General features: G+C 39.4%; 1 protein-coding gene across 9 annotated transcripts in view; it reads left to right on the top strand.

Annotated features, from left to right (window-relative positions):
- NDUFAF5 (NADH:ubiquinone oxidoreductase complex assembly factor 5) overlaps nucleotides 1-9,007 on the top strand; it is a 32,638-nt gene extending 23,631 nt beyond the window's left edge. Inside the window, exons 9-12 of one of the 9 annotated variants that reach the window (XR_003683260.2) lie at nucleotides 7,805-7,888; nucleotides 7,985-8,129; nucleotides 8,235-8,317; nucleotides 8,495-8,574. Coding sequence is in view for 4 of the 9 variants with exons in the window: in XM_028499988.2 (XP_028355789.1) it covers nucleotides 7,805-7,888; nucleotides 7,985-8,129; nucleotides 8,235-8,317; nucleotides 8,495-8,587 (405 nt within the window). In the remaining 5 variants the exon portion in view is untranslated. Of the gene's footprint in view, nucleotides 1-4,668; nucleotides 4,744-5,473; nucleotides 5,577-7,804; nucleotides 8,130-8,234; nucleotides 8,318-8,494 lie in introns of those variants that run through there. The other 8 variants (XM_028499988.2, XR_448131.4, XR_003683259.2 and 5 more) reach the window with 8 other exon arrangements.
- Nucleotides 9,008-11,647: the final 2,640 nt, after the last annotated feature.

Here is an 11,647-nt window from a genome sequence, read left to right on the forward strand (position 1 = left end):
TCCTCCCAGACCAGGGCGCGAACCCGGTTCCCCTGCATCGGCAGGCGGACGCGCAACCACCGCGCCACCAGGGAAGCCCTGTTTGTAGATTTTTTGATGATGGCCGTTCTGACCGGTGTGAGGTGATACCTCATTGTAGTTTTTATTTGCATTTGTCTAATAATTAGTGATGTTAAACATATTTTCATGTGCCTTTTTAAAAAAAATAAATTTATTTTGGCTGCATTGGGTTTTTTTAACATTTTTATTGAAGTATAATTGCTTTACAATAGTGTGTTAGTTTCTGCTTTATAACAAAGTGAATCAGTTATACATATACATATACCCCCATATCTAGGTTCTTTGTGACTTTTTTTTTTTTTTTTTTAGATTCCACATATATGTGTTAGCATATGGTATTTAACCATCTGTTTGTCTTCTTTGGGGAAATATCTATTTAGATCTTCTGCCCATTCATTTTAAAATTAATTAATTTATTTATTTTTGGTTGCATTGGGTCTTTGTTGCTGTGTGCAGGCTTTCTCTAGTTGTGGTGAGTGGGGGCTACTGTTCGTTGCATTGCACAGGCTTCTCATTGCCGTGGTTTCTCTTGTTGTGGAGCACGGGCTTTAGGCGCATGGGCTTCAGTAGTTGTGGCACACAGGCTCAGTAGTTGTGGCGCCCAGGCTTAGTTGCTCCGTGGCATGTGGGATCTTCCTGGATGAGGGCTCAAACCCGTGTCCCCTGCACTGGCAGGTGGATTCTCAACCACTGCACCAGCAGGGAAGCCCTTCTGCCCATTTTCTGATTGTGTTGTTTGTTTTTTCTGATATTGAGCTGCATGAGCAGTTTATATATTTTGGAGATTAATCCCTTGTCAGCTGCTTCATTTCCAAATACTTTCTCCCATTCTGAGGGTTGTCTTTTCGTTTTGTTTATTGTTTCCTTCGCTGTGCAAAAGATTTTAAGTCACTCTTCACTCATTCTAGTTTAATCAGGGATTGGTAGCCTTAACATGCATGCCCAAGCTGACAGGGGACCAATAATAAATCACACAGCCCCTCCTGAGCTGCACTTGGCTCCTCCTAATGTAATCACTGAGACCTTCACCCGAAGGCTTGAGAGGTGGTGATAGGCTGATGATTTATCATTCAGACTCTACTGACAAAAATATTTTTCAAATACATCATTTAGTTTTGTTCTGCTATGTAATAAATGCTGTGCTCATGATTCATTTCCAAAAAGAAAAGAGAAAGAGACTAGAAATTAGACCTATCAGTTGGAAAAAGTTACTGCCCACTGATTTAAAAATACAGAACTTATTCTTTTCTAGGTGCAATTCTGTGAGGTTTTCTAATATCCTAATTTTACAGATGAGCAAATTGAAACATCGAGAAGTTGAGTGTCTTGTCCATGGTCACACGTAATCTGGAATTAAGTGATTAAATCCTATACTGCGTACTTGATCTTTGTGCATTTTTTTTCCACTGAAACTAGCATAGATGTTCAATAAAATGCACTAATCTTAACTGTACAGCTGCTCATATTTTTAAGTACTATATAAACCACAGACTAGAACATTTCCAGCCCCTAGAATGTTCCCTCATGCCCCTTTCCAGTTGATAACTCCCCTTCCCTTAAGGTTTTAATCGGTCATGTATTTTAAGGAACTGTTGTCTAATATTTACCTTTAAGAGGCTTTGCCAGTGCTTCTCTTATTTTTACTGTAAAGCCTTTTACACAAACCATGTGCTTTAGTCTTTAATGTCTCTTATTCTTTTTTCTTTTTTAACCTCTTTATTGGAGTATAGTTGCTTTACACTGGTGTGTTAGTTTCTGCTTTATAACAAAGTGAATCAGCTATACATATACGTATATCCCCATATCTCCTCCCTCTTGCGTCTCCCTCCCACCCTCCGTATCCCACCCCTTTAGGTGGTCACAAAGCACCGAGCTGATCTCCCTGTGCTATGCGGCTGCTTCCCACTAGCTATCTATTTTACATTTGGTAGTGTATATATGTCCATGCCACTCTCTCACCTTGCCCCAGCTTACCCTTCCCCCTCCCCATATCCTCAAGTCCATTCTCTAGTAGGTCTGCATCTTTATTCCCATCTGGCCCCTAGGTTCTTCTGACGATTTTCTTTCTTTCTTTCTTTTTTTTTAGATTCCATATATATGTGTTAGCATAAGGTATTTATTTTTCTCTTTCTGAATTACTTCACTCTGTATGACAGTCTCTAGGTCCATCCACCTCACTACAAATAACTCAGTTTTCTTCCTTTTTTGGCCGAGTAATATTCCATTGTATATATGTGCCACATCTTCTTTATCCATTCATCTGTTGATGGACACGTAGGTTGCTTCCATGTCCTGGCTATTGTAAATAGAGCTGCAATGAATATTTTGGTACATGACTCTTTTTGAATTATGGTTTTCTCAGGGTGTATGCCCAGTAGTGGGACTGCTGGGTCATATGGTAGTTCTATTTGTAGTTTTTTAAGGAACCTCCATACTGTTCTCCATAGTGGCTCTATCAATTTACATTCCCACCAACAGTGCAAGAGGGTTCCCTTTTCTCCATACCCGCTCCAGCATTTATTGTTTTTAGATTTTTTGATGATGGCCATTCCGACTGGTGTGAGGTGATACCTTGTAGTTTTGATTTGCATTTCTCTAATGATAATGGTGTTGAGCATTCTTTCATGTGTTTTTGGCAATCTGTATATCTTCTTTGCAGAAATGTCTGTTTAGGCCTTCTGCCCATTTTTGGTTTGGGTTGTTTGTTTTTTTGATATTGAGCTGCATGAGTTGCTTGTAGGTTTTGGAGATTAATCCTTTGTCAGTTGCTTCATTTGCAAATATTTTCTCCCATTCTGAGGGTTGTATATTTCTGCTTTTATACCAATACCATACCGTCTTAATTACTGTAGCTTTGTAGTATAGTCTGAAATCCAGGAGCCTGATTCCTCCAGCTCCGTTTTTCTTTCTCAAGATTGCTTTGGCTCTTTGGGGTTTTTTGTGTTTCCATACAAATTGTGAAATTTTTTGTTCTAGTTCTGTGAAAAATGCCATTGGTAGTTTGATAGGAATTGCATTGACTCTGTAGATTGCTTTGGGTAGTAGAGTCATTTTCACAATGTTGATGCTTCCAATCCAAGAACATGGTATATCTCATTTATTCTGCTATTGATTCCTTCTGTGGGTTTATCTCTGGGCTTTCTATCCTGTACCATTGATCTATATTTCTGCTTTTATACCAATACCATACCGTCTTAATTACTGTAGCTTTGTAGTATAGTCTGAAATCCAGGAGCCTGATTCCTCCAGCTCCGTTTTTCTTTCTCAAGATTGCTTTGGCTCTTTGGGGTTTTTTGTGTTTCCATACAAATTGTGAAATTTTTTGTTCTAGTTCTGTGAAAAATGCCATTGGTATTTTGATAGGAATTGCATTGACTCTGTAGATTGCTTTGGGTAGTAGAGTCATTTTCACAATGTTGATGCTTCCAATCCAAGAACATGGTATATCTCATTTATTCTGCTATTGATTCCTTCTGTAGAATTTTAAATTTCATTTATTGTGTTGTTCATCATTGTTTGTTTGCTCTTTAGTTCTTCTAGTTCCTTGTTAAATGCTTCTTGTATTTTTTCCATTCTGTTTCCGAGATTTTGAATCATCTTTACTATCATTGCTCTGAATTCTTTTTCAGGTAGATTGCCTATTTCCTCTTCATTTGTTTGGTCTGATGGGTTTTTACCTTCCTCCTTCATCTGCTGTGTATTTCTCTGTCTTCTCATTTTGCTTAACTTACTGTGTTTGGGGTCTCCTTTTCACAGGCTGCAGGTTCGTAGTTCCCATTGTTTTTGTGTCTGCCCCAAGTGGCTAAGGTTGGTTCAGTGGGTTGTGTAGGCTTCCTGGTGGAGGGGACTGGTGCCTGTGTTCTGGTGGATGAGTCTGGATCTTGTCTTTCCGGTGGGCACGACTGTGTCCAGTGGTGTGTTTTGGGGTGCCTGTGACCTTTTTATGATTTTAGGCAGCCTCTCTGCTGATGGATTGTGTTGTGTTCCTGTCTTGCTAGTTGTTTGGCATAGGGTGTCCACCCTGTAATTTGCTGGTCATTGAGTGGAGCTGGGTCTTAGCATTGAGATGGAGATCTCTGGGAGAGCTTTTGCCATTTGATATTATGTGGAGCCAGGAGGTCTCTGGTGGACCTATGTCCTGAACTCAGCTCTCCCACCTCAGAGGCATAGGCCTGACACCCGGCCGTAGCACCAAGTCCCTGTCAGCCACATGGCTGCTAGTATTGGAGGGTTTCCTGCAGAGGTGGGGGGTGGCTGTGGCTCACCGCGGGGACAAGGACACTGACAGCAGAAGTTCTGGAAAGTACTCCTTGGCATGAGCCCTCCCAGAGTCTCAATGTCTCTTACTCTGAAGAGGATTAGGATGAATTTATCTAAAGATAACTTGTAAAAGTGATATTTAACAAAGTTGATATAAATGTTAACTGGCTGATTTTATATTCATTCACTTACCATTTATTGAGCCTCTACCATGTGCCAACCACTGAGCCAGTGCTGGAAATAACAGTTCCTGATCTTAGGGGACTTATGCTCCAGTGGAGAAAGAGACACACAGAGATAGGCAGACATATACTTTTAACTGTAAAGTGAGATAATTCTTTTTAAAAGTGCAGGGAGAAACACAGAGAAAAGTCCCTAAATCTGCTGAGGGAATCAAGGATGCTTTTGCAGAAGAAGCAGCACGTAAGCTAAAATTAGTTTGCTAGAAGAATGAAGGGGTGGGTGCACCTTTGGGGGGTTGGGGCCTTGCATTCCAGGCCAAGGAAAAGGCCTGTATAGAATCAGGGAGACTCAAGAGGTTACACTTAGCCTTCACTTTCCTTATTGAGAAACTGTACAGTAATTCAGTATTGCTTGAATATGTAGAATGGGAAAATGGCGGGAAATGATGCAGGATAGTCCATTAGAGGCTTATCTAGACTTTATCAGGTCAGCCTTGCAGTCTCTTGGGAGAATATTGTGCAGAGGAGGGACAATCAGATTGATGTGTGAGCAAGCTCACCCTCCAGCATCGTTTGTGAGGCATGTTCATGAGGAAGGTAAGACTAGCTAGCATGGTTAACCTCTCTTGTTTTGCATGAGGAGACTGGGCACAGACAGAAGTAACTTGCCCAAGGCGATGTGTTTAGTAAGTGGTAGAGCCAGGATTTAAGCCCAGTGTAGCAGCCTGACTCATCCTGAAATGTTAGCCAGTCTCCACTGAAAAGGTCAGAGGCAGCTGACGTAGAAAGAAGAGTGGTCGAGGGGTGAATGCAGGAGGGGAGGAGCTTGGCAGACTTCCAGAGGTGCTGCTCTGCAGACTGGAAGTTGGTGTTACCTTCTAGTTGGTTTTTGGCATTTTACATTGTGTTACACTTTTTTCTTGATGGTTGTGGTGTTTCTCATTTAAGCTGCTATTATTATTAATTCACAGAAGAAAGTCCAGAATGTTGACCTAATTTTACAGATACAGAACAAGTTGTGTATCAGCCGATGAATGCATGAAAAGTTTTGGAGGCTTTCACAGTAGTTTTAAGGTAAGTTTAGTTGTTATTTTTCTTAGGCAGTACTCAGTATTGTTCCTAGTAAACCATAATAAATTCGACTTTTTTTTAATAAGCAGTTGAACTTAACCTTAAAAACACTGTGAGAGTCTTTAACAGCTACCTGCTTCCCAGATTTTTCTGTTTATCCCAAAGCCCAGAGCTGGTCCGAAGTTCCAGATGTGTTTCCCAGGTGGTCTCCAGTAAAGGTCCTCCATGATGCATTATGAAGTTTTATCATTCCATTTTGAAGATGATAAAACTGAGTTTAATAGAGGTTAAGTGACTTTGCCCCAGGTTATGTAAGGGCCAGAACTTGGATTATGATCCCAAAGTCTAGACTCTGGGTGCTACATCACACTGCTTGCCCAAGGAGAAGGGAGGTTCTCATGTGAGGGAAGGGTGGACCTCCCTAGTAGCAGAGTTCCTATGCTATACAGTAGTGCTCTGTAGTTTCTGTACTATGCTCAGAAAGAGCATTGTGCCTAATTATCTTAATTAGTATATCCTAATACCAGTTATTTAGAAGGCATTTTAGAATTTCTAGTGCATTAACTATTTCCATTAAAAAAATTAGGCCTGGGGCTTCCCTGGTGGCACAGTGGTTGCGCGTCCGCCTGCCGATTCAGGGGAACCGGGTTCGCGCCCCGGTCTGGGAGGATCCCACATGCCGCGGAGCGGCTGGGCCCGTGAGCCATGGCCGCTGAGCCTGCGCATCCGGAGCCTGTGCTCTGCAACGGGAGAGGCCACAACAGAGGGAGGCCCGCATACCACAAAATAAAAAAAAAATTAGGCCTGTTTTCCACTGGTGTTGCCTCTGTCTAATGTGTAAGTCATGCCAATGGGGAGTTAAGCAGTAATGAAAGCGCCACAGCCATTATCAGCAATAAACCCTTCCAGTACAAGTTCCAGTTGACCTTTGGTCTCTTGATTCAGTTGATACTCATGATGTGGGAGAATGTTTTTAAATTGGATTATGTAATGGGTCTAAAATGTTAGCATTGGAAGCCTGTAGAGATCATTTAGCCTGGCCAACTTGAGGACCCAGAGAGATGGAACTAAGGTCATGTAGCTACTTCATGACCACAAGAATAAGATCCACCCTCTTCTTCATGGTGATTCATCTACTAGTTTGTATGTCTTTTGTTCTTCATTAATTAGGGCTCTTATACTCACATGATATGGAACATTGCTTTTAGTTTCAGAGCTTCATTATTTTAGGGAATAATAGGAACCTTTTGGGATTGGAGAGAAGAAGATTAACGTATTCCAGCTAATTTGTTGATTGTTTTTAATAAGCCCATTGAAAAATTGGGAGATTATTATTTTTAAACTACTAAAGGATACCAACATTGGGAAGTTTACTGGTATCTTTTATTGGTATCTTTATTGAAAAACAAAACTAAGAAACCTATTTTTGATCATGTAGCATATAGAGAGTAAATGTAAAGGATTTTTACTTTTGAAATTCTTTTAATTTTGCTAACTAGTTTAAAATGTGGTCTTTCAAAGTAATTTCGTTTGACTCTATGCATTAAAAAATATTAAATATATAACATTAATTTTTAGTGAACAATAGACTGACATAATCCTAGCTTTTACCTGTCAATTTGAAGGAAAGAAATCTAAAAATAAATGTTAAAACATTAAGAAAAGTGCCCCTGAAGAGAATGTACAAAATTGTTTCCTAATCTGGGATCAGTAAAATGTTGTAAAATCTGAAAACACATTGTAGTTTTGGTACTACCTAATGAGTCTTCAAGCCCTCTTCCAAGTTTCACATTCATACTTACATTTACGGCTTACTTGGAAGGAGTGTCCTGTTGTACCAATGTCCTGTCCTCCTCAAAGAGCAGCTCAAAGGGGCATAAAAATATGGCATCATTAGAAAGGCTCTCACCAATGCCTGATGACTCACCTGGAGGGCCAGTCGCCTTGCTTTTGCCCAACTGGCCTACCACAGCCCATTGCTGCCAAGGAAAGCCTACTTATAGGGTTTGCCTCCTGAAATTCGACTTGTCTTAATACCCAGAAGCTTCAAGTAGTTTTGCTTTAGAGTAACTAGCTATTATCTGAGAGCAAAATGAGATTATTTAGGTTATCTTATGTGACTATTAGAGAAGGGGGACGATGGGTGTACCATTGGATGAGATAAGATAAAATCTGTGATGTTGAGCTGCTCAGGGTATTTGCTGTATTATCTCAAACTGCCTGTATTTTAGGGATGGGTGAGAGTAACTGTGCTTGGAATAGAAAAGCCCTCCTGCACCGAGACACGATGCTGGCGGCTGCAGCAGTGTACAGAGGTAAGGGAGCTGACCGTTCTTCCCAGCCAGGCCCCACTGACCAACTTGTGCCCTGTCATCTTTATCCCCTAAAATTACGTTTTCCTTTCCTGTTAGGGCACCATCAGATTTCTTGTCCTTCCTTTCAAAACGCAGATCCTGTGGCTACGTATCCTTTTTCCCAGCAGCCCTTACTATTTCCTTACTGTCAGCTTCTCGGTGTGGAGGATTTTTCACAAGAGGCATTCTCAGAATCCCATGAGTATTCTAACATTCATTTCTCTTTGGAAGACATGACTTTCATTGAGCAGATTTATTTTTCCTACTTGCATTTTTTTCAGACTCTAACCATGATTTGTCTTTATAGAAATGTACGGAAATGAGGATGGTTCTGTACCTGCCACCTATCAAATCTATTACATGATAGGATGGAAATATCATGATTCACAGGTAATATTACTAAGAGATCAGTTTTTTTCTTAGTGGGTTCATGTTTCCTTTTACTTATTGTTTATTTACTTAGGGTGGTTTGGGTTTTTTTTTAATATAAGACAGTAGTAAGGGGGTTAATTAGGGCTATTATATTTATCAGTTTCTAATATCTTTAATCTTTATCATTATTTTCAGGCGAGACCAGCTAAAAGAGGTTCAGCAACTGTGTCATTTGGAGAGCTAGGAAAAATAAATGATCTTATGTCACGGGGGAAAAAATCACAATAAATATTTTATTCAATGTTAACATAGTCCAGACTTTTCATCAGTGATGGGTAACTTTCATGTCTAAAATTATTGCATTTTGAAACTAGAAGCAATATATAAGCTATTTACTGTCAGACTTTTCTAATAATTAGAATAGCCTAATACTCATCTATATTTAGTAACAATTTCAGTTTTACATGTTTTCTGTTTTCATATGGATACTGTTATCTAGTAATTTGAGTGCCTTATTTGCAAAGTCAGCCGAAAAGCAAGAAGATATTTCTATGAAAAATCCACAAATATATTAACATCCATAAATTCCTGACTTGTGGGAAAAACATCACCCACGCTGACATTTTGTACCTTTTTCTCCTTCTGATCTTGTGTTATTTCTGTGAGAGGACGTTAGCCGTGGAGATGAGGAAAGTGACAAGTTGGTAGATTCTTTCGTGTTCTGGCTCATTTAGTATAAAAATGTAGTCTTTTATAACAACTATTCTAAGATACTTAAGCCAGAATTATTTGTGATACTGTCTTCTTTGCCATGTTCCTCTTTGAAGAGGAACAGAGAATTATGAACCTCTCTAGAGCTCTTAAGTAGTTTTGTACTTTGGAAGAGTGTTTACCTTTACTGAATCCTTCCTCACCTTTTTTTTTTTTTTTAACCATCAGAATTATAATCTTATTTCTTTCTCACCTCTGTGATCTGGGTGAGAACCCTATCATTTTATATACTACCTTAGTTAAGAGGAGAACATTTTAAAGAACTACAGAGGCAAAATTACATGTAAAGTATCTGCACAGTGATGAAAAGTGCTGTTTGCTTGATTTTCCTTTGTTGTTTGAGGTCTTTGGCAATATTATTCTCATCCAGGTCCACTGTCCCATTGTCATGATCAAAATGATTTGGAAGCAGTCAAGCTCAGACAGTGTAGAATAGGTGGAAGAAGGTGGTGATAAGGCAGCCAGGAGGAAGCTGGCAAGCACCCAAGTGTGAGTACGAGTGTGTTCACCAGTCAGTGCCGAGCCATTTGCTGTCCTTTTCGTTTAATGGGCATGGCCCTGCCTCCTCCTCAGCCCTAAGGGAGTTACTGTAGGATTTGCTTCTCTCTGTGTCTCTCCCACCTGCCTTCCCTCCCCTCTGCCACACGAGCACCGAGCTCTCCCTGAGTCCAGGGCTATGCATTACGCGGTAGATATTCAGCTCCACTTTGAATCAAATTAAATTATGTGGAAAATGTACCCTTTCATAGGCTAAGTTACAGTTAAAAACCAGAATTTTGTAGGAGAAAAAGAAATTACTGTTCTTGCTCTTGCTCTCTTCAGTTAGGACATTCATTGATATCAGAAATTGGGATACTCTTTGTGGCTTTTTTGTTTTTTGTTTTTAATACAAAGGAAAAGAATACCTAGGCAGCAGAATTTGGGGAAGGTTTTTTTTTTAAGCTTAATTTTCCGACTTGAAAGGAAAGGAAAACAAAAAACTCCTACATATTAAAGTGTAAACTGATACCTGAGGAAAGGACATATTCCACGGTGTCTGTGTTTCCTAAATGACCCGCGTTTATAGGTATTGATATTAGTTTTTGAAGAATGCATGCAGAATTGTTAAGTGGTTATTGCTGAGGACAGGGACTGAGGAACCAGATGTATCTGCACCTGTCCCAGTGTCTGAACGTCTGTCGGGGGTGCCGGAGATGGGCAGAAGCTAGGAGGGAGGCTTGTACTTCGACTTTTTAATCTTTCTGTAAAATTTGAAGTTTCTTACCAAGGATATTAACTTTCATTTATTTCATGCCAACAGAGAATATGTGGGTGGTGGGGTGGAGCTGGGGAGGAATCTACCTTGAGCAATCTCAAAAACTACTGAGTGACAGTAGTAAAATTATTTATTTTAATGTGAGTGACAGTAGTAAAATTATTTTTTTTAGTTAATATCTGCTTGAAGTATCTATTAAGCTTTAATTGTTTGGAACCTTCAGGAAATTTATTTTTCTGAATAGCTGTGTTTTCCAAATGATTAGGGACTCATCCTTTTAAGCCACAAAATTTTTAAAAATGTCTTATCAAAAATATTTCCAAAATGTGTTACATTTTAAACAGTGTATAGAACATAACCATTTCTTTATCACTCAAGAGTTATTATCACAACTTTTTTTCTTTATAGCTTTATAACTTTTTCTTTATAACTTGACAGTTACTATCACAACTTGTACTGCATTGCTTGTTCCTACACTGACTTGCCCGAAGAATGATGTGGTTTGTCTCTTTTCCTGCATTTTTCTTACTTGCTGTCAATCTCAATGGCCTTACAGAAACGAAGTTTCTTGAGTCAGTTCTTCTTGTCCTTTGTGATGTGTAAGATTAGAACTCAGATTGGAAGGTTTCTAGGACGGGGTTTAAGGTAGGAAAGAGGGAGGAAGTTCTGTGAGAAGGACTTTTTTGGAGTAAAATGCATGGGTTTTATTGGTTCCCTTAACAAATCCCCATGAGACCCATGTGCCGGGCTTCCCGACTCTTCTCTGTGCTCTTAGTTGTCAGTCTAACATGGCTTCAGGCGGTGGACCTGGGACATCTCTTGGCTGCTGGGATACTTTTTGGATTATTTCCTGGTTCTTAGCAGTATTCCAGGTTGTTGGCCTAGAGAATTACAGAGGTGGCAGTATTCATGAAAACTTACATTTTTAAAACAAATAATTTCTTCAGGATTTGTTGAGATGGAAGCTACCCATAGACACCAAGTTTGTGATATGAATGTAAAAAGTTAACAGCTACAGAAAGGTGTACTTCCTGAAGGAGCTATGAAGCAAGTTTTGTTTTTCAAACCCTTTTAGTACCATTTTTATCCACTAGGTGGAAACAATTACAGTATGGCCTATATTGAAGATATAGTTTTTATAACTCAGTATATATCCCTTAAGTAAGGATGAAATAAAAGTATTTAATCATGGATTGGCATCTGTGTAGGAAAGAAATAAACATTAAAAGACATTTGGGGAAAAGAAGAATACTTGGCATAGTGATTATTTTATTCCTTCATAAATTATTATTTTAGCCTCTCTTGCCTAAGAAGAAAGTTTT

The sequence above is a fragment of the Physeter macrocephalus genome, chromosome 14 (assembly GCF_002837175.3).
Source record: "Physeter macrocephalus isolate SW-GA chromosome 14, ASM283717v5, whole genome shotgun sequence".
Lineage (NCBI taxonomy): Eukaryota > Metazoa > Chordata > Mammalia > Artiodactyla > Physeteridae > Physeter > Physeter macrocephalus.